The 25,220-nt window shown below is 33.7% G+C and overlaps 1 protein-coding gene across 1 annotated transcript in view; it reads right to left on the reverse strand.

Moving 5' to 3' along the window:
• LOC119830035 (heparan-sulfate 6-O-sulfotransferase 2) overlaps positions 1 to 25,220 on the reverse strand; it is a 77,537-nt gene that overhangs the window by 48,695 nt on the left and 3,622 nt on the right. The window contains exons 2-3 of the mRNA XM_038352865.1: positions 18,125 to 18,361; positions 7,562 to 7,659 (exon numbers count right to left, since the gene is read on the reverse strand). Coding sequence (XP_038208793.1) covers positions 7,562 to 7,659; positions 18,125 to 18,361 — 335 coding nt within the window. The remainder of the gene's footprint in view (positions 1 to 7,561; positions 7,660 to 18,124; positions 18,362 to 25,220) is intronic.

Consider the following 25,220-nt stretch of genomic DNA (forward strand, 5'->3'; position numbering starts at 1 on the left):
AGATAGTATTTAAAAATTCGAATTCGAAGGATTCGAAAATTTATTTATATTGTCATCGATTTTTTTTAAACTCAAACATTTATTATTTATTTAAAAGGACTCCTTCTAGAAGCACTAATAAATTGCCATAACTTAGATTAATATTTACCATATAGCACCGGTTGGGAAAGCAGTTTATACAGAAGAGAACCGGCAAGAAACTCTGTGGTTGCTCTTTTGAAATCATCTCCATTTTCGTTCTTGCTTTTTAAGTTCCTCTTATACGAGTATAACAATCGTATGTATCTTTTCTATTTATACGACGAAATGACTGACGTTTTAACGCCTCTACCGATAGTATAAACATGATATCTATGTACACATATTAATTGAGTTTAATACAAGGAAAGTACTCATTTGTATGGACGTAAACTTTTTGTGCGTATGATAACAATGGACATTAGAAAAAACAGTCGTTCAACCGTTCTCCCCAGCAGATCAAAGCCCGTCTCTTTAGTTCTTGTTAGTGCTCTGGTAATGATCTAGGTGTGTCATTGAATGACGCTAACTATAACTAATGACGAGCCATTTATCATTGTTGCACATAATCATTTATTACATCGTCCATATTCCTAACTTTGTACACATTGGTGCACACACGAAATTCATCGCTATAGAATAACGCAGTAAGGTCAAATTCCACTGAACCATATTCTACACAATTGTGAATTATTTCGTTGTTCACCTAGGTGTTCTCAGTGATTGAACATTTAATCGTATCGCCATTTACTCAAAGGTTAGACATAGTATCTATAAAGTCTGTCACCGTTTATTATCAATTAAAATTTCAATATTTTCACAAAGTCGCTGTCTTTATTCGACACAAAGTATAAAATTTTAAAACGAACGCTCTCAATAATAAAATCTCCATTGTTTTCTGAATGGATTAAAACTGAATGAACTCAAAATGAACTCGCTTTAAAAAGTTCATCTAACTTTGCATACCATTTTCACGGTGTTAAATATATTCCCACACAGCTCTATGCGATATAAATTCCAAAGAAGATCAAGCTAGAGCCTGTTACCCATGCGCGAATATAAAAACAAAAAGTAAGGTTTTAATCCGCGCGCCATTTTAATAGGATTTTCCCTATGTCAAAGTTAACGTCGGGAAGCCTGGATTATGGCGTATAAATCATTCAATTTCATCTAACATACTGATATAATATAATTATTTGAAGCGTATTATTGCTCTTTAAGAGACGATGCCGTGTATTTGACGATTTATTGAATTACACGTTTACGCTATTATTGTAAACGAGTTCTACTGTTGTCAACGGAATTAAATGTAGTTAGAACTTGACCTGAAAGGTCGGATTACCTCATAAATGGTTTATACATTTGTAAATCCTATTATTAGTATTGTATTGCTATCTTTCATATACAAGAAAATAAATGTACACATAAAATTTCACACAGGCCAGTTTTTCAGAAAAAAAAACACCGTAATCTAGTATAAATAGGAGGCGTGGAGCCTACATATTGTATTACATTACGGTGTCAGAATGAAAAATTACAAAGAGCATTTTAATTTAGTCATACAATGTGCTATCTTACTGCTAATTTAAACATTGTAAATATAATTTATATGATTTAACTATTAGAGCAATGTGCTAATCCAGACAGTAGTCGTAGTACCTACCTACTCCGTAACAAATTTCATTCAAATCCGTTCAGTAATTTTGGTGTTTGTGTATCTACAATGCATAAATTAAAATTTTACAAATTGGAATATTACGTATACCTATTAGCAATTCCGTGGGGTTTCACACAAGAAGGCAAGTAAGGGCATTTATTTCTATAATTTGCGTGTGAAAATCCGCTCAGTAGCTTTCGTATGAAAGAGTCAATGATACATCAATCCTCACAAACTTTCACGTTTATAACAGATATTATTAAGATAACAAAACAATAGATTTTCCTATCCACATATCATCAGAATAATTCTCAACCTAAGCAAACTAAACAAAAATTCCCTGGAAACTGCGCAGCACGAATAACAGTCGCAGTGGATATTTACTAGGGCGCCGGAAGTTTTAGCAACGTCAATGGCGTCGCAATGAGCCCTTTCAATAAACGTGATCGCTGGCTGCTTCCGCCTCTAAACAATTTCAAGTTATTGTGACGTACTATTTATTGGCCATACTCACGAAGTCCTGTGTACACTGCGGGCAACGTGAGACTGTATAATATTGAACCTTAAAATATCTAAACTACTAATTTCATCGACTGTATTATTACAAAGCTAACTAGCAATTGGAAACAGACAAACCATGTCTTATTTCAGAAACATTTAATCTAACTTCATAATATTTATTTGCCTAAATAGTTGTAATTGGCACTATTTTAAAGACATTTGAGCTGAAAAACCTTGGAAGCTTTTGACACCGTTTTTTAGAAGCGTAATAGTTACCCCGACTTTGAATTTTTGTGTCAAACGAGACTTTATTTTTTATTTTATCCTCGTTTCCAGGAATGTAGCGTAGAGTACAGAAGGTTTAAGTAATAAATTTTATTGTATGCTGCACTAGACGAAATGGTTAACTGGCGGAATGCAATAAAAACCCAATTAAATTGATGAACGTCTTTTCTATAGAGGAACAAATAGGTACAAATGATATAGCTATTTTTAAACTTTTAAGAATTAACAGCTTTTTCTTTACTTTTACTTTATCATACTAAAACTTCCTATATTGGAATCTACTAAAACATTATAATGAATAACAATAGTCGTTATTTTAAATCTTATTTGCCAATGCATGAGTGCATTTAAAACACTCCGCTATACATTACATTCCCACTTTCCCATTATATTGCGAGCTACGGTGACAAACAATACTCATTGCCCACATTAGTTTTAAATCACAGACGTTATCACATTACGCGTGAAATAGCACGTATAAATAACACATATTAATTTCTAATAATACATCATCACAGATAAATCGATCGCGCGGCCAAATGCACCGCCGCACCAATGTCATAATAATTTCGCTTGGGGTTACATCATCGCGACAGGCGCTGAACACAATATCTTTATTAGTTTGATAAACGAGAAACTAGAACTATGTGGCGAATTAATCGTTCGCCGACCCGGTAGTGCAACGCCGGTCAACCTAATCGTTGTATTGGTAATTAATCGAATGGAATAAACTGTCGAATCATGCGTTTTTTTTTTTAACGTTACGTTTTTTTTCTTGATACTTATTTATGCGTGACGTATATTTTTGAACGTAATGGAACGTCTAATAAACGTTTACAAATCTTTTTGACGATGTTTTCGGTACCGTTAGCTGTACGCTGTTTTATAAATAAGACATAAGGTAAAACAATTGCCTGCCGCCTTGGTGTAGTGATCACCGCGTGATCGGAAAACCTGGCATTTTTCACCTGATAAAATAGAAGTCTCGGTTTCCAAAAAATTAAGAAGTATTTGTTTAAGTACAAATAAACAACGATGGTATATATGAGTAAATTAAACAAAAATATACCTAACGTTATGTGACTTATTCAAACAAATATCGTAATTTCACTAAAAATGTAAATAAGCAAGTATTTAACAAATATTTCCATGACATAATCATAATCATTTATTCATCCTCATAGGTACATATATAGTTATATACCCAAACCTTAGTTACATTAATTATAGATACAGGCTCAAAGTACTATACATGTCTATAAAAACAAATAATTAAGTAAGTTTGTGTTTATATTTTTACAAAAAAAACACATTATATCAGTCTAACTTCTTAAATAATAAATTTTAATAAAAAGTATTATATAAACAGATAAATTATAAAGCAGATAGGAGCACGGTGGTCTTTGATAAGCGCTGCAATAAAATGGGCATAGTTCAACATCAGCTAGCACAAATTTTATTAAGTATGGAAAGCGTTACTTTGTATCTCCCTTATCTTACTTTTATTTTTTGAGCAAATGACAACCTTATTTGTATTAAAAAATGTAACAACTTTTAATTTTAATGAGATAGCTGCTCCCGTCATTTCTGAATTCGTTAGGGTACTTGCAAACTTTTCCTCTTTCTTATATAAAATGTAGATACGCCCAATTTAAATCAAACATTTTTTGGTAAATATTTAAGTACTCTTAAACAAAAAATTCTGTTTGTTGGGTTGTGTTCGAAGTTTTCATTGAAAATACGAATAATAGTTATTTCTTCTTTTTGCAGTTTATATTTGCAGTATATATCACATGAAAAAATAAACACTTACGAATATGTTACTAAATTCTCATAAAAGTCAATTTGATTTAACAACTCAACTGTAAATTATACAAAAAAGATTCAAGCACATTGTAAAAAGCGCTTCACTGTATTAATACCAGGAGAATCAATGATAAATGATTATCATGTGTTTCACATTCGTAAACTTTATATCAAAATAAGCTTCTAAAGCTCATAATCCATCCTTTTCAAAACGTTGTCATTTGAAGGCCATACAAAATCTTTTAACAGAAAACACATTAAAGATTAAAGCGCTGCAACAAAAAGGATGGCATTTTAATTTTCGAACATCGTCTAAATATAGACATACAGTAATAAACACCCCGTCGTATGCAGCAAAATGTTCACCCCCTTGTTTAAACTATAAGTAATGGCTTCCAACGGTGGAGTGCCACGGATAATTTCACTTAATTTACGATCTTAAGATAACTGTACGAGACCCGGACGCTACAGATTACATGCTCGATTAATCAACGATGACACTAAAAGAGATGCAGTTACTACTTCTTAACACTAAGCAGTGTAATGAATTCATTGCCACCGAAATTTGCGTAATTATCGCGTAAGTTGCGTAATTATCGAATAAGATCGAACGCAACTTAAATCGTTGCAATTTTATTTAAAAAATCAATATGGATTAGTGCTTGGATCAAATAATAAAGGAATAGAGCGTGTAATAAAAATCTTTAACCATTTCAAAAACCAATTCCGTTCACTTTATATTGGGCAGAGCAAGTGAAATTTATTTCTGGCTTCCAGTTTGACATAAGAACTGCAAACTCGTTAGAACTGCATGATACTGCGGCCAAGTTAGATTAAGTACGGTTTCGGTACAGGGCGACTAGATTAATGCTTTTTGATACGTCACGGCACGGCATTTACAGCGAATCGTCTCTGTAATAATGGTCAGACTTCTCTTGACTATACGGAAATAGTCATTGTAGCGTGTCATTCCTTTTAAAACCTAGACGAAAAATGCACTTTCGATATTATAATAAAATACATTATTAATGATTTCTATCTATACATTAATAGTATAAAATCACTGCTAACAATTATATTAACTAAACAAGTCTAAGTTTGAACAATACAACGGATTATCGTAAATTTAAACTTGAAATTACAAAACATTATGCAACACACTAAGCTGACAAAAAACACACACACAAAAAACTATAAGCCGATTAATTAAAACCCAAGATAAGCAAAACAGTACACTCAATCATCAATCGAGATTTCGATCTCAAATTCACTGACGTGCCACTTTATTAGTTCCATTTTAAAAGACCATTAACCGGGACTCAAGAAGTCGCACAAACAAATTACAATAGAGATAATCTTGCCTAAGTAGGTAATGCTACTCAGTCATCCGTGCTATCCATTAACAGGCTATTGTATGATTTATATCATTAGACATATAATTGAAAATTGCTTGCTTCGTATTTACAGAGTTTTTGGAGAGTATGAATTGTCAAATAAGGAGTTCTGAGCCCGCCTGTAGGGCGCCAACTTGGGAGGTCCATCAATTATACACCATCCAAATTAATAGCTTACACGACCAATGCTCACGTCGTGAGAGGCTTAACGCGATCAAATAATGATACTCATCATTGAATGTTGCTATGTGATGTATCAAACTGTTAACATATTACCTTTTTGTTTAACAATTCACATCACGCTATGGTAATCAACGATAGTACCCTTTGGGATTGTAAATTGGCGTCGAAACAAAATATTATAATAGAACCATTTATAAGCTCATCGACACTATTGTCTCAGGGATATAAAAATAAATATCTCCATGAAGACAACGGCCGTCTCGTAGTTTTCAAATTCTTACATATTGAAAAACCGAAAATGATAGCTGACAAAACAATAGAACATTGTCAATACAATAGATATGATGTTCTTTTCAAATTGTATGAGGTATTCATTTAAAACGATGGATGTATGTAAATATTTAAACTATGAATAAAATCATTGTGACAAGAATTTGAATGGCTCGTTATGTTGACTTTAGCCGCATCCCTTCTGGCGATATAAATGATGACCCTTTGTACACTCTGTCGACAGATATATCGAACAAATACTGTAACGCTAGGAAAGGATACATTATGAGCCCCAGAGGCGAACAAACGACTCATTGAAATAATCATCTAACACTTAAATGCATCGCATTATTTGAATATTACTGCTAGCAAGATAACGTGGGTACGGTAATAGGAAAACATTTCTCTTCAAGTCAACAATAAAAGCAATGTCTGAATGAGGCCAAACAAACTATTATAACAAACGACACTGTGTTAAACCTTTATCAAATACTTGACATAATCAAGTCCCACTGTATAAAGAATATCATTAATCATATTTCGCTTCAGCTTCATAATAACACAAAGTTAAGTAAAATATTGTCATTTCGGTTACCCGTATTTCCTAAATTACATTTTAATGGTAGCAACGGCAGTTGGAACAAAGTTCATTTCGGAGTTTATGTTCATGGTACATCCATTTGCAGGAATAACAATAAGGTGTTAACGGCAGATTGAGACTAATCTAATCAACAGCTTACGATTCAACGCCATTGTCTAACAGCGCATTATAATATCCGGCAGAAATAACATTTAACTCAGCTATACATACAACGTACCGAACGACCGAGCCACTGCGACCGAACCGTTGTTAATTTAATGTCAAATCCTTCGTGCCCGGAAGTGCGAAAAATACAAAAAGGTCCGTGATTTGTTGCCTTCCAGACAAGCAAATTGAAAATTCTAGTCATCTATCGTAACCGAAAATTGTTTACAGTTTAGTATTCACTTCGTGTTTAATGGAATGGTCGTATAATCTCCAAGGGCGCTGAACAATAGCCTGGAGAGGTGATTTGCATGGTTAGTATACTAAGTACTCATATTCGGCACATTTGCATGCCCAAATCAAGCCGATTTGTCGTCTGCTTCGAGGGCACAGCCGAGACGCTGGCTGATGTAATCGCCGCCGACACCTCTAACAATGATTATTCAAATTTAAATTTCGAACTCCCAAATTACGTCTTGACATGAATTTATTGCCGTTAAACATGGTTACAGTCTTTTGTAACCCCACGTAGGAGATTAATATGAGACACGTGTTGCGGTTGAAGCGTATTGTGCTTCCCAAGGCGTTAACAAAAAATTTTCAAGAAATACTGTGAGAATTGAACGGTATAGTTTTTAGTTGTGTGTCATAATCACGCTTGCATGTGTGAATTTTTGTTATTTTCAGACAATAGATACTCACTTCCAGCCGGTGGAGTATCTCGAAAACAGCCATATTTCGTTGCTGTGCGGTCGGAAACAATGGCAGCGTTTTCGCGCTCGTTGACAGTTACACGGTCTCTGTAAAAGAAAATGCAATGAAATACTTTGAAACGCGGTTAAAAATAACCCAGAAAACTGAAAGTTATTATTTTACATGCTCATATTTTGACGTTGAAACCCCGGTAGCATATACATTTTAGTTGTGGTTGTACACTTGCTATATAGGTACAACATCCCGGGCTGCATGTGTGGTATAAATTAATTAAATCGTCGAGAACATTAAATCACAAAATCCAATCACACACACGCGATTTAAAATTCAAAACAGTTCCATTTCCCCAACGGCAACGGTTCGAGCCGCGTTCGAGGGAGCAAGGAAATTACTAGTGAAATCAGTTACGTAGCGGGTAAAGGATGTCCGCCGCGGACAATGGGACGAGACGCTGGAAAAATTAAAAAGGAATCTCGTGAAGGAATTTTATTTAGAAATGTTCATTTAAAGAAGCGAATGAAGCTTTTGCTCTGTGACGTCTGTCACTAGACTAACTAAAGCAGTTTCAATAATGAATTCTTGAAGCACTTCATCTTTAACGTTGACGGTATCTTAATTTATATGCTAGAGGAATAAATTATAAAAGTGTTCTTTGTTCTTCATGTCTTTGTGTACAAGATCCACAGTGGCTTATTCCCACTAATAAATGTTAGATATTTGTTCCATAGAACTACCTATAAGTAAAGACGATTAGCGATTTACAATTCACATTGAATGTATTTCATGATAATTTATGTTCTAGTTTATAATTATGAAGAGTATAAAGAAACTTGTTTTTGTATTAATACAATAATTACGTCCTTGTTTACATGATAAGAATGCATAGCCGATCGAGTTACCGACTCGACAATCTTGAAATAAATGCCATTTACGACTTAATCGAATTAAAGTTAGAAAAGAAGTCCTGCAATTTTGCAATGTAACCCCATTATTGCTCTTCAGAATCACTTAAGGTCTACAGTAATCATGGCATTAAGATCTGCACTCAAGCATTATCGTAAGTCCTTATTTCCGCAGCAGTTGTAACAAGACTGTCACATAAAGAATTATCTTATAATCTATCTTGGAGTTGTAAAGACCTAATTTCGTTCCCTCTATTGTGTTTATAAGCTGAATGTAGCCAATATTATTATAATCGTATAGATATAAATACATCAAGAATACTCATCGAGATTAAGACAGATTGAATACAGATGTTATAACAAATCGTGTTGATGTCACACGTAGATAGATGCCGTACCATTTGCTGTCATCTAAAGCATTGTATAAGCACACAATAAAACAATATAAAAACTTAAGCCCTCCATATAATTAACTACCCGCAACATATTATTCCACACACAATGCTATTTTCTTTTACGCTTTATAAAATCCAAGTCCCTACACGTAACGATAATAAAAAGCATGAACATACCAAGGGTTCGCATTAAATAGCTTCTAGCGAGCACTCACATTTGAGTATGGAGGCATAATGTCCCATAACGCGAGGAATATTCGAGGTTTCGCGTAAACAGGATGTAACAATAGATACGGGACATTGTTTTGCTAAGAAACAAAACGTGACCCGGCTAAGTGCGGCTTATGTGCATGAATACATACGAAATTATACGACCAATGTTTACCCCAAGAAATAAAACCTTCATATTACAAGAAGATTACAAGGCGTTTCGGCGTTCCGTTAATTAGTATGCCGTGTAGCGTCAGACAAACAACACGGGTATTCCTACGTTTTATTTTTCTCAGGTGCAAAATGTTCTTTTTGTTTTCATGAAGAATTAAATTAAAGTAGACGGCTACATTTATGAATCACGAATGTAGAAAAAAAGGTATGAATTGAGAACCGTCGCGTCTGGTAACGTCGATTAAAACCGCGAAATATATCATTTTTATAGTACTTCTTCAAAAACTCAATTAGTATTTTTATGAAATAAAAATAATCGTTTGAAAGGGGGAATGTCGTTCTATGGCAACAAGTACAAAGAAAATTACACAACAAAAAAAACTACCATCTTCTCTGCATTCTGCAAAGCGAATACAGCACTCTTTGCACCCTTTCTTTCCTTCAATTGGCTCGTTGAGCTGCAGTAAAAGGCATCATTTGAAAATCGATGCACAGAACAAGCACTTTCTTATATATTCCTGCGAATACGACATTTCATATTTCTTCAAAAAAATTACATGATCACATAACAAAGTTTTTCATATAACAATACAGGAAATTTGAAAATGTAAATAAATAAATATAATTAGCATCTATATTTATCAATAAATATAAAATAAACATTAAAATTCAAGTCAAACATTTATCACACGCGGATGCGTTTCCATCACACATCTTATCTGGACAAACATTGCACCTGAGCAGATTGTAAATCAGTAAACAAAAATGTTACCCGTGGGTAAAATAAGATAACAATAGCGATCTTTGTATTTATAACATTACTATGCCTGTGGTACTCTTTATCTCTTACATCTATGCCATTGTTGAAAGACGGCATTTCATGTTATTTAGTTCGAATCTGCCAACAGGGGAATCGCGTCCTTATGTCGACATGCAAATGGAATACCTATTTTAAAAAACAGTAAAAAAAATCACTCAATTGTAGAAATTACAATTTTTATAAAGAGAATAATGTTATTAATTTTCACTCACAGCCCAGAACCTATTTACCAAAAGAGAATCTTGAACGAAAACGGGTTTAAACATTTGTTCTAATCATTTATTGATATACGAAACCTCTGGCAAATAAGATGCATTTATTCCAAAGGATGTGCACGAAAAACTTGTAGACGCTCGTGTCTAGGTGGGAGCTTTGTTAATATTTTAGCTAGAAGAGTTTCATACGTGCCTGGCACATGAAAAGGGCATTAACATTCAAATCTTAGTGTTCCTAGGAATCGAAACAAAAGCGCCGTCGATGTACGCGGCTACGAATTTACATAGTACACGGGTATTGCAGAACTTAAGGAATATTGAGCTGTCGGTGTCTGTATCGGTGTTTACATAAAATGTCGTATTTGCCTTCGTAGAATTGTTACAGTGAACAAATGAAACATAAAATGTCAGTTGCTCATTACGATGAAGATCTCTTCGAGGGGAGTTTACTGAGAAAGTAGCAGATGCCAATTAATGCTGCTCCAATTAAATTAAATACGCAGCATCATCTGAAAATGCGCAACGTAACGATTAGAGTGTAAATTACACATCTGAAATTTTGTATGTGGCCAGAGTACTCGAGGAAATTGTGAACACGCTTGTATGCTCAAGTTTGAAACTGCGACCTATACATATACAGTTGACTGCCGAAACTGGTTACGTTAAAATATTTAGAGTGCGGTGAAAACATGCCCCGTCCCGAATAACACGGAACTAATGCCTTAAATAAGCGACGTGTGAAAATGCTTATAAATAGCTACGGTAAGCTTTAAATGGGTCAATTTGTTCGCGTTCATATGTATGGTAATGTAAGGAAATGAATTCGCGAGAGACTTTTCCAGATTTAAACCGGGATCACAATCAGTTGAAACGAATGGCAATCTGCAAAATAATTCAAGGATGACCCAAATCCTTTTTCCTTTATTTGATTTTTTGAGTCAATTAAATTGTTAGTATTATATATATGTAATCAACTTGTCTAAGTATCACCATATTTACTATCCATCAATAAAATTATTAAAAATTATCAATAAAATACGCATTAACGATTTCTTACTGCTTTGGTTTTTCACCTGCTAGCGATCCGTCCCGACTTCACACGAGTGCAATAATACATGATATATACATATAAACCTTCCTCTTGAATCATTCTGTCTATATAAGAAGCCCTATCAAAATCTGTTGCGTAATTTTAAAGATCGAATCATATAGACACAGGCGGCGGAAAGCGACTTTGTTTTCGACTATGTAGTGATAAAAACCTAATGATCGATATCAACATAGTCTTTAGATATTAAATGTTAATTAATTTAACGTCATTAATTATATATTAATACACCGAAATGTAAATAGGTTCCATCAATTGTATTTTTTATACGTAATAAAAATTAGAATCTGAGGAATTCTATAAGACATATAAAGTATTACCGCCATCCTTAAAAATATATTTAATTTAGTACATAGCCTTAAACAAAAATATGTAGAATTTCGGCCCATGTAGTCTTTAAAATTGCAAGAAAATTCAAGCAAGTCCCTGCTCGAACATAAAATAGTATTTCTGCGACTATTTCACTGATCGATTTCTCTTTGTAGACGAGTGAGTTTTCTCCAGAGACCTTCCTTCACGGTGGTTGTTTCTAGAATCTTCCCGAATTTCTTTATGAATATAAGTGTTGTAGAAAACATTCTAATGTCGATCCGTGAACTTAAAATCTGGCCTGTTTACTATTCGGTAATTAAGAGATATAATTCAATCGTTGTCACTCTTCCCGGTAAGCGAATAATTATTACTTCATATCGCGAAGAAACACGATAATTACGATAAGAGGAAAGGTAATACATATAATATATTTTTGTTTTTTATCTGTCTCCGATAACTTACAACTGTTTGATTATGGACAGAATACCATTCATTACGTCTACCGAGTATTATAAGTATTATCTGTATTTTACTGCTTTTTTATTTGTATGTTTAAACTCATTAAATAATAAGTTGTATTATTATATATATTAAATTACAAAAGTATTATGAAATTATATGGTTTAATTTCATAATACTTTTGTATTTTTTTTTTCTATTTTTTATAGGAACTTACATAAGAGATAACAAAAAATCAAATTAATTATTAAACTGATTTATGATTAAACTGTATATTCCACAATATTAACAAAAATTAACTGGCCGGAAGGTACCAAACATACGTAAAATAGGACCTTCAACAAAATTCTACCTAACACAAAAATAACATGTCATTCGGTTGAAAACCCATAGAGTAACGAATTACAAAAAAAAACTCAGTCGTTTATGAGACGTTGGTTGAAGAAAACTCATCCAACGTAAGACGCTAGACTGCTAGAGTATATGTTATATCTGAAACAGTACCATCATTCCCCAATAAAAATATCAAACGCGACAATCAAGGTCAGCTCAAAAATTGCATGACGTTACATTTTCTTAGAAGAATGAAGCCGTTTCCATTTTAGCAGTGTCATTGCACGCACGGCCTTTAATAAAAGTCAACACCTAAATTGCTCTAAGAGCTAAGCAACAATTAAAATTAAAATGATTTATGTCATACCATCGCGTTGTAGAAAAACCATCAGAATAAGCCTGATCCTAAAACCCATCAAAGAGTAGATGTTAATTAAAAATCAATAGTGGTGGCCCAGTGGTGAGAACCGTGGATTTACATCGAAAAAGTGGCGGGTTTCAAACCAGGCTAGTGTGCAAGAAATAAAAAAAATCAATTCACTGCGTATTACCTACTACATCACCACTGCTGAAACAGTAAATGATAACGTCGTTTGGAAACCGACATGTCGAAGTATCAAAGATTCGATGTAAACTACCAACCCGCCCTTGGTCCGGACTAAGGGCCTGTATTGCTGCAGTGAGAACATGTATTACTGCTGATGATGACGATGATGAATGAAAAATAATCATATTGATTGTAAAAGGATATTTCAAGCAGCCATTAAGGGTGAATTTCTTTCTAAATTTCTGTTATATCTTAGTACGTGAATAAGTACTCACTTATATTAATATAATGTACCTGGCAAACAAAAAAAAACATTCTCAAATTGGTACCGAAATCGTAAAACTATGAATCAAATATCACGAAAAAATTAAAAACGACAACTTTATGTAGACATATAAATAGCCCAAAACGGTATAAAATTGTTACACAAATGATGAAACTTTGAAAAATCAGCCAGCAATACACAGTTAATACTTAAAATGGATTTAAATGAACTTTCGCCAGCTCTTAGTCACAACTTTATATGTAGGTCGCGTCTTTGCACATTTTTCGTGAAGATATTTCACGTATAAATTTGATCGAGTAAAATTTACCTTCTGACATCTTTGATCCTTCTTGATAGGGGTTCAGTGAGATATCATTACTAAAACACGGCTTAAGTTACCTAAAAATATTTTCAGTCTTTAGTCAAAAAAAAAGCTAATTTTCACCTTCATTTCACGATAGTAAACGTTCGCAAAAAAATTCTCTGACATTTATAAAAAAAAATAATAATTTGAGTTCAACGATAAGTTTCTAGCGTAAATAATATAGAGCTGATTCTTCTTATATTTATCCTTCCTTCTAATCTAAACGCGAAAGTTTGTAAGAATGTATGGATTTTGGACAGTTGGGATCTGTGTGAAAATTGGTACATATATTGTCTAGATTATGTTTTGATGTATTGCCTATGTGTAATCACGCATACCATCCGAATCTGCAGGTTCGAGCTAGTGCTAAAAAAATAATTTAACTTATTATTATAAATAAAACTGTTTAAGAAAGTATTTGAGTTATTTGTTTTCAACAGTGAACATAAGATTAGATTATATTATGGGTGGGTTAGATATACCACCACTAAGCTAAAATTACACCAACAGCTAAAAATAGCATACAAAATTAGACCCCGAAATAATCACCAAACATTTTCACATCCACATCCAATTAGCACAACACTGCTTACCACCTAACAGGTAATTATGAGTGCGAATGAAACGCTTCAAAACCAGCCGCATATTAACTAGGCGCCAGCTAGGCGTCACTCAATCACTTGAATGGCATGCTGATCAACGAATTTACGATACAATTCACAATTCACACACGTGGCTACCGTCAGCATGGTAACCGATACCATGGTAATTTAAATCACGTTCTCTCACCGACAGCCATACATCAATGATTATTATCTTCGCGGGCAATATTGGCGATGACAGTTCATGATTATTTATTGTTGCGCTATTGCGTAATGGTACCTTTAAATAACTTGTAAAATAATTCAAATTTATTTGCACATTTAGTCAAAATTTATTTTCAAACTATTTTGCAATTTCACAAATAGAAATGAGGCAAAAAGCAAATATTTAGTAGTATGCAATGTAAGGTTTTGTTATATTTACTATAAGTAACCTTTGCTTTCTACAATGTTTCTTTTATTTTATTTTTTATATTTAAGATCTATTTAACGTTAACGCACTCATTGCTTACCGAAATGCTGAGTATTCATTTTAATAATTATTTTAATTTGCGAACCTTTTCACAGGGGGTCAGCACGTCTTAAGACTAATTATTAAATAGGACCTACGTTAGAAGAGAACCCAATTTACAATTAGAGGTTAAGGCTCTAAGATAATGAAACTGTCAATCAGTTAGATAATTATTCGTTTATTTAGAAGATAAAACTTGTTTTATAGAATTGCAAATATATAAGCAAATGCTAACATGAGTCTTCATGATAATACATCAATTATCAATTCTTCACTTAGGATTCTATTAGAATATGCACTTTTGAAATTATCGACAGTCAGTGAGTACTTTCTGATTGATGCTTCAAGCGAGCTATGCAGGGCGGGATAGTATAGCAGTGGTAAATTAAACGAAACCATGATTGTCATCTGTAAATATACGCAATTTTACCAAGCATACTTATTCCAGCACTTTCAAGCCCAAGCAAACACCAATAACTAGGGGATGAAAACAACACCGGCAGACTCTCGACAATAAATATCGTATACAGATACCACAACGACAAATCAAGGAGCGGCCTAAAGGTAACATGGGAGATTAGAAACTAGCACACACTCGTAACTCAAGCTAAATCCTTCGACGTCGAGCTCATCGGTCTCCAGGGTGTGCCCATGTCAACCCATACAAACCGCAACGAAACAGGCATAACAAGAACTCAGAAAATAAGCCAAATAATATAGTAATATAAGTGTTAGTTGTCAGAATTTTAGGTATATTAAAAGACAGATAAATGTAGATTAGCAGCAGTTTTTTTCATCGCAATGGAATACAAGTAAGAAGAACTCTAAGCACGTGGCAGGTGATACATTGTTAACTACGCTATGTCCTCATCATCATCAGCCCATATACTATCATATGTGATCGGCCATAATTGTACTGAACCAGTTTTTTATTTCATTTTATGGAGACATGTACTATTGCTTTTTCTTCAATAGATTTCCAATAAAAATTTATAGATTTGCGAAAAAAAAAATTATCTTGAAATTTTATCATGACCTATATAATATAGTTATATTAATCGTAATGTTTTAAAAATAAAACTTAATTGTGACTTTTGATATATTTACAATTCAGTTTAAAAGTGTCATTATTATGGCAACATTAACATAACCGTCGAAGTTCCGTCCCATTTTTCACGTGGATACTTCCAAATTCTGGTTCTAATATTAATGCGATGTGCAATGCTCAATAATAATAAGTTAACCAAATAAAGAGTTGAATATTTTGTAACGGGTGTACCGATTTTTAAGTTTATTTAGTCGGATTTCTACAATGATTTTAGTATTATTCAAGCTAATGTTGAGTTAACACGATCGGTCTACAATATTATTTGATCAACAAATAAAGGCCAGACTATACCCACAAAACCTCTTTAGACGAAACGGTTTTTTTATAAATTCATGATAATCCTCTAATATAATGAGTAAAAATATATATTTCATTATATATTAGTTATTAGTACCCGCGATTACGCTTGCTGTAAAGTGTTCGAAACGTCGGGTTTAATAATATAATGAATAAATCGCGTTTAAAATCCGTTAAAAAGTCTTTTATTTCTAAATACATAAAATCAAATACTCGCGTAAAATCAAACACGAGAAAATATAATTAGCACTAGTTTAAGCGGCTGATCGCATTATATTTAACAATAAGCTAAGTATGCTCAGAATTAAACAAGGCAATTCCATTAGTGGGTCTAAAAATATGAATATGACTTTAGACTAGCCGTTCGCCCCGATTTCAGCCGTGGTACATATATTATAGGCTATGTCAGTTACTGTAATTGCAGCTTTTTAATGGTAAAAGAATTTTTGAAATCGGTCCATCCGTTCACGCGTGATATCGTGACCAGGGAAAATAGGGATTCGTTTTTATATGTAAAGATGATACTACATTAATTTACTAAACAATTAGTACAGTTAGAAATTAAAGGAGCACACAACGGTTAATGACATACGAGTACATTTATTTATTTTCAAATTAATTTTTCGACGAGCTTATAAAACCTGCTAAATCTAAAACTTCCACAGAAAATCAAAAGCTGAAATCGCTCATTCGACACCAGTACACGATAACCACAGACATAAGAAAGCCGCCGCACTTTCATTTGCGAATAGAACAACAGGAATAGCGCTATAGGAAACCGCCAGACAAAAAACAAAAGCTATTATAATATGCAAAACCGACCGCCACTCTTTCACGAAAAGTATCACTCAAACGCCTAGCTCCGAATTTGTCCGAAGCGAACACAATCCTTGCAACATTAGCAAACAAAGGAACAATTTGAATCAGCACAATTTATTAATCGCGATCAGCATAGATAGCTCAAGAACGTTCTGCATAGATAGGCAAATGAATGCTAATCGCGAATGTACCGCTGCCAAACAGCCAAAATGCTGAATTGTGTTTGGTTGGATGAAATTTTAATCTAAACGCTCGTGTATTGTGAACGTTGCAATACATTACGACGTTCAAAGTTTATTCACACAGCGGCTTTCGGAAAACGCTAATTATAATATACAGTTAATGTGCTGCTGATTGGTCGTGTTACAGAAACACATGATATACTAATATTCGCATTCAAACAAGTCTTCCCCGCGTTTTCAAATAAAATCACTGTACAGCATATGATTCGATTTTGGGTGGTAATTATTTGACACGAATTTAAATGATCCGAATCCGAATGACTCCTGTATTTACGCTAGCTGTACCTATATATATTTAAGTACATATATAAAATCTTTCATTATACGATATAGAAGTGATAGGTGTAATCAATCTACAAGAGTAATTTCGACAAAAAATCGCTGCCTTAGCTTGTTGAACAAAGTTTAATCGACCGGTCCCAATTCAATCAAATTTTTTTCCCAAGTCGAAATACCAGTAGACGAACGCCTGTGTTATTTTCCTCGCCCTTCCCAGTCCATTGCTTCTTTCCAGTCGTCAATCCCTTTCTTATCCTTTTAAAGCGATCAACGCATTCGCAGAGGCACTACCCCTGCGATTGCTCATGGGCGTAGTGATCGCTTACCATCGCGGACCACCAGCTAAGTTGCCCGCTATGAGATAAAAAACTATATAGGTACTCTATATACTATACTCCTATACTATATATATACTTTATTTACTATACTCTACTTTGTACTTATACGCATATATAGAACTGCATGTAAATAAGACAAAAATGTCTCGAAACCGGTCATTATATGTACAAATTTGGATTATAAACAAATTAAGTAAAATCAGTTTAGTGCGTTAGATTTCACTTAATGTACAAAGACAAAATCGACTGACCTTCAGATCGAGATCCATAACGAGGTGCCGTCCAAACGACGTGCCTCCGGTCTTCTGTATATGTAGAAAGACCATAACATCGTGGGCGTTGAGGTCAAATCTGAAGTCATCATGGAGCACCTCGTCGTACGAGAGGCCCGGCTGCACGATCGCGTCGGGCAGCGGCCGTCCCGGCGCCTCCGCGTACGTGAGGGCGAGGGACTCCGCCACCCTCTCCCTGGGCGATACGACGCAAACCTGAAAGTCATTTGTTACTGTCATCGCTGTATCACCATTTATATGGCCGCGTAATAAAGCGCTATATCATTTTTAAACATTGCAACGAAAAGGTCTGATTTATGTCGGTTCGCGAAATTCGTTTGTTTTAATGAATTTATGTTGCCCGTTGGGTCACTTATAATGTTTATTTAGAGTAATTAATGTATTTTCCTCCTTGGCTCTTAGCTTTTCTTTCCAAATTATCATTTTGTTTATAATAAACTTGTAACATTCGTGATAATATCAGGCAACTATTGCAATAAATTTAATCCGGATAGATGCAAAACATTGTCACTAAAAGCAATGTAATAAATCATTCGTGAGCTTAAATCAGCAATTTACAATAAAACATTCGTTTGAACAATTCAATCATTCATAGTTCCGTTGTGCACAATCAGCAGGTCATAATGAATCAAATGGCATTTTATTTTCGCAATAACAATAAATAATTATGCATTGCAATATCAAACTATCTGCATAACACACGCAGAGTTAATAACGCGTTTTCGCATCGATGGAAATCATTGTTAATTAACATTTTTAACGTCTCTGTATTACGTAACAAAAATGGCACGCGTTAGGGATTATACTAGCCTCGACAAAGAGAATTAATTTTCGCTTCTGTTTTATTTATCCTTTTTTTTTATTGGAGACTAAGTTTTGTTAACAGCTTAGCGTGCTCACGCCAAGGAATGCTACGATAGTAGAATAACCTAACTTATCTAGAGAATATACAACAGCAAGTTGAAATTTACGACATTCTTTCTAACACGATATTTCCCCTTTACGATGCGAAGAAAATTAAAAAGTTACCGGACGAGGTTTATTTTACCTCCATAAACAAGCACAATTTGTCTATTAAACCGTAATAAAACTTGAGCTCGAACTCGTCTTATATTCATCTTCGCAAATGTTAAAACTCAGTGGGAGGTTAAGAGGGTGACGAGATAAAACAGCGCCCCACTTGTTTGCTCGGCTAATGAAGAGGGCCGAGTACCCTTAAACCATTAACATAGTCGCAATCAGCACTCCAGCTGATACTAATGTTGCTCACATTAACACGCCGCCATAGTTTTTGGTAACACCCGAACAACTACTAATTGGATACACAACGCGTGACTTTATTCCGGATTTGTTTGTTCTTAACTAACAATCCATCCACCTGCTACAATTTGCCATCTCAGTGGAACACCTACGCTATTTGATTGGATTGTATTACCCGACAATCCGACGTATATATTATTAAGATTGTATGTATTCATGTTTTATTCTTTTCCTCGACCGCGTTATATTCAAAATAATTATTTTCTACAAAAGAGACAACCGACGTGCCGGAGGGATAACATCGGTTTTACATGTATTCAATTACAATGACATTAAGTCAAAAACCCTCGGACTAAAGAAACCAGTCGAATTGAGCACCTTCTTAGTTTTTGGAAACATCTGTTAACAATATCTATAATCTACGAACAAAGCATAATCACGTCACGATATCAATAAACCAGACACACAAACACAAAGAAATATACGAAAGCAATTAATCGATCGAACCCGTATTCATTTTGCAATTACTTAAAAAATAAATAAATAAACAAATAGGTATGAGAATAATTTTATCCAATCGTGATAATGCAGCATTAAACCATTTCAGTGCTTTCACTTAATGCGAGCAAACAAAAGTTCGCGAGGCAGGTTCAATCAGATAAGTTTTACAAAACATCGATAACGCGCTGACCTGAAACTAATAACCGTTAAGCTGATATAATAACCGATAGCTTATCAGATAAAATTTCCGATAAACCGATGGTCGGGATAATGTAGTTTGGCCGTTCGGCGGTACACCATATAAATGACATTTTACCATAGGCACGAATGCTAGGTGATGATTATGATCGAAATGCCTTTTCTCATTAAATATATATAACAAACCAATAAAGTTAATGTCTCATTCAATTTATTCAAGGCTTGCTTTTTTATTTGATCGTTACGTTATCTTGATATTTAAATATTAAAAAAAGTATCATATTTTTCCTTCGAACAACTTTGATGTGCTATTCATTAGTACTTAGAAGTATAGTAGAGTTATTAATTATTATCGACCACTAGTTAATAACTGTTGACTGTGCTGTAAAATCCAGGTCAACTTATACTTGTCTGTCTATTATATTCTATAAACTATAATCTTTTTCTATAAAAAAGGTCCCGATCCGAGAGTGGTACCTCCCCCGATCCCGGCGGAGGTACCACTCTCAATTCTAAAATGGGACAAATGACAACATATCCCTATCAAACACGAGAAGAATCACAATAAATCAGTTGAAAACCCCACGGCGATATAATTGAAAACTTGCTTAGTTTTTGGGACGTCGGTCGATAGCTTATATATTGGTTACACTACATGCATAACTATGCACCTTATACTTCTTATATGCTTACTATACAAACTATAAGCGAGAAGATTCTTGCTTTACAACGGTCCTATTCAGAACATCATTAGCGTACCAGGTTTTCAATGCTGAGCAATACAAATGTTGTAAATAATCATTAGCTACGTATAAATTTCTGGTTTTCTTTCCGCATAAATCCCTGTTCTACGTACAACGTAGGTACAGTCTACACAATATCTACACAAATTCAATACTTAGAAAATAATGTATTATAATATTGACCTAGTGTTTGTTAGCAGTTGATTTAAAACGTTTAAAAAATAATAATACATTGATAATTGTTTATTTGTAAATACTTAAAAAACAATTGGTATTATGTTTATTTAATTTTTTTTTTTAAATTTAACTTTTATGCATTTCACACTAATTTATGTCAAAATATATTTTTGGGAAAGCAATTTCACGATTGTTATGACCTTGGCCCAATTCTCTACCCTCATGTTAACGACGTTAGAATTTGTCGCTAAAGGTCGATAGTTTCTTATCAAAACTTAACTCAGCGAAAAATCTTTATAGCACAAGGTTTTCTTAGAGCATGTTTAAGTAACAGTTTCATGCATCTGGCAATGCAGTATCTTAATATAATGTCACGATTAAATCTTCTGAATGAGAAGAGAGTTATTGAAAGGAGAGAACGAATTTAATACAATGCTTATATCACCATATTTCAATTCTTGTAATATATTTAATAGTGACATTATAACGTATAATAAGTAATAACGCTTTGAAAATTAGAAAACATGTTTCTACGCTCGATAAAAGGGCAATCCTATAAATATTAAAGCTCAATTTATTTCTTTAAGTTCCATGTATCACCTCATTTACTATTCAAACACAAAATGCCTAACAAACGAAAGGACCGGAAATGTCGGAATAATAAACGAAAGCATTCTCCAAACATCCGCTCCGCAATAGATGGATCCGCAATAGATATAGATAAAACATAATAGAACAAGCCGCAATTTTTCTTTTCTATTTCCGCATCAAAAATGAAATACAAGTTTGCAATAAATGTTGCCCTTGTACTATTCGCGTTGAACCAATACGATTGCCGGCCAAAGCAACACATGTTGCCCATAACCATTTTAAAACCTAATTACAACAGCATAAAGTTTTATTTCCATTTTCCCTGCAGTGGCTGGGAACAATACTCTTGCTATTTATTTTCGTCCTATCACCACAATAGGCTATTGCTGTCCCATCAACCAGACGCGTCCTTTATCTTAACCATCTGTACCAGAACTATCCGAGCACGGTTCGGTAAACATTTTAATTTGCGCTGTTTGAGGTGTTAAAAACGCTTTACTTACTCAAAGCCCGCAAAAATGCTTAAATTTGGCAGGGTCAAAAGTAATTTGGGAGGTTTGGTCTTCTGCTCACAAGTTTTTCAGTGTTTTAGTAAGAATTTGTCAATTTAAAAAATTTGTACAATAATTTGTTTTAAAAATTAATTTTTTTTAAATAATGTCCAACATGAACCGTGCCTTAATAGCATTTGAATATGTAGAATAGAAAAAATATGCCAAAATATACACTAGGATTTTCTATGAAACTTTTCTATTGTGAGAGTCGAGCACGCTTCGGCACGAATTGGGCCAGCTCGCACCGGGGAAGTAACACACCCCCACTGAAAACCGGCGTGAAATAGTGGCATGCCACTGTGTTTCGTACGGTGAGTGGGCCCATTCCAGCCCATTTCCTTTTCCTCATCCGTCCCAGTCCATTTCTACTTTTCAGTCGTTAATCCTTTCCTTTTCCTTTACCCCATAAAAGCGGGCAACATATTCGCAGAGGCACTACATCTGGGAATGTTCATGGGCGGTGATGATCGCTTACCATCAGGCGAACCACCAACCCAGCTGCCCGTTATGACATAAAAAAAAAATTCTTTTGATATATTATATGAAATAGTATGTTATATAGGTGCACTATATTATTATGTACCTAATGCCCTAGAGACCATGGAACAAGGATACATACAAACTTGCTCAGCACAGCCATGAAAATCGTGCCATGGTTTTTCAGGACTTATAATATGGTATATATAGCAGCCGGATTCCTTTTTCTTCTAAAACTTTGTTGAAAGTTATAACATTATTATATATTACTTATCTAATGATAAATTACATTTAGTTAATGTAAAAGTAGTGTTCTATAAAATTTTGTAAGATATTGGATAAATAATGCTGCCTATTTGATAAAAGAACTACTCGACGTATCAAAGTCATTCTGGATCAGGCATAACAGAACTATCTACCAATTATCAAATATTAAGAAAATAGAGGACCTTTGAAATTTTTCAACAATCTTGTTCTTTAAGAGCCCACTTGTAAATATTAATAGTGCATTTTTATATAAAAAGATAAAAATATATGTAAAATATCCATAACAAAACTGCTCGCTTGACTGGAGCCTATTTTCAGCTGACACCTGGCTTAGATAAAATTCCTTCACCTTTACCATACCATGCAATCGTTTATTTACTTTTATGTAACTGTATTTTCAACTCATGCTAATTTAATTGCGTGTTATAAGCTAACATGATACAATACAACGTATCGCGTGGAACGCTGCGTCAACAACATTGAGTTTTCGCTTCACGTATCCATGACTTTTGTTTCATTCAATCAAAAGGTCAGTAACTTATACAGCTATTTCATTACGAGCACTATCTTATCGAGTCTTTTGTATGAGGTCTAAATTATTGTATAGTTTACTATCCTTTCCAGGTCAAATTGCACGTTCTATCCCTGACACTGTTACAGAATTCGGAGCACGTTTAGGAGTCGTGAGCTTAATCAGTTATTTAACAAAAGAAATGAGGAATGCACACCGCAGTCCGCAGGAAGTTAAATAGGTGAAACACATTATATATATATATATATATATATATATATATATATATATATATAGGATATGGATATACGTATATTGAATAAAGTTAAAAAACTATTTATTAGTCCATTGAAATCTTCTAAGAGCACTAAAACTTTAATATAATGAAGAAAATTTAAAACAAGTAAGTCTAAAACTTTGCCTGAACTAATTTTTTTATGTGATATCGGGCAACTGAGCCCATCAACATTTGCAGGGATGAGGCCGCTGCAAATGCATTGCCCGCTTTTAAGAGGTAAAGAATAAGGAAAGGATTGATGACGGAAAACAAATAATGAACTGCGGAGGGTGAGGAAAAGGATATAAGCCTCCGTCTACTGAAATCTCATTAATCTATCTATTGCTGACTCGTTATATCGTAAAGTACAATAATTGATAGTACTTAACTTACGATGTCGTTGTATTTTTTATAATTGTAGCGTAATTAGCATATTAAATATTAAAATAGCCTAGTAAACTTTATAACATTTGCGTTAACTTTTACTCGAATTGAAAGGATTTATTAACGAGAAATTTTTTGAAAGAACAGAAAACTTTCCCATTTATAAAAGCATTTCAGTGCTATAAAACTAAAAATTAAATAGGATTTATTAACTCCTAATCAATTAATATGATAAAATGCTCGTTACGGTTAAATGAAAACAGCAATGTTTTTGTTTTCATGTCTCACAATTTAAAAAAGCGATACTAAAATCTGAAATATCTTGATATTGTATGATAAAATGAAATCATATTGTAGCGCATCATACGCAGTGGGTGATAAAATAGTATAAAAATAAAGCAATCATATATTTTGCTTAAAGTCTGTGAATTAAAGATACCTACTGCATTATCGATTGAATTAATGCTTACGGTTAAAAACGCATCTGCTCATATATCATGCGGTTATTTGTATCAGATTACAAACGAAGATACTTCGACAGCCGCTTCAATGCAATATTATACGAAGAAACAAGATCTGGCGCCGACTGTATTTACTTAACACACCCATCTTGCATTTAATGCAATTTTAAACGCTCGATGGATACAAACACTACTAGGCAAAAGGAAAGAAATGTTTGAATTGCGAAAAAGAATTAAAGTATTGGTTATATCTATTATCTTAAAATGTTATCTCAAATATTTAAAAAAAGGAAATCTCTAAGCGACGTATAAATAAAAAATATAGCGAATAAAGTAAACTAAATGCACAATTTACTAACCTAAAAAACAACGATACTTTGTTCCAGTTAAATATCTATAAGAATCCGCAATTTGTTCACATTACTTGGTGAAGTATCCTCATAATAATATATCTTACTAAGTAATGTTGCCAGTCTTTCATTTAACTTGGTAATGTTGGTGCATGTACGTTTAAATAATGTCATTAATTAAAACAATGTTACAACAAGATTTACAATCGGCAATGAACTAAGCAAACGCTATGCTCGCGTGTATTTAACTAATTCAGTGGTCTTTATTAAAATTCCTGGTGCTGACCTGCCCGCTGTGTGATA

This window comes from Zerene cesonia, chromosome 11 (genome assembly GCF_012273895.1).
Source record: "Zerene cesonia ecotype Mississippi chromosome 11, Zerene_cesonia_1.1, whole genome shotgun sequence".
NCBI classification, from domain to species: Eukaryota; Metazoa; Arthropoda; class Insecta; order Lepidoptera; family Pieridae; genus Zerene; species Zerene cesonia.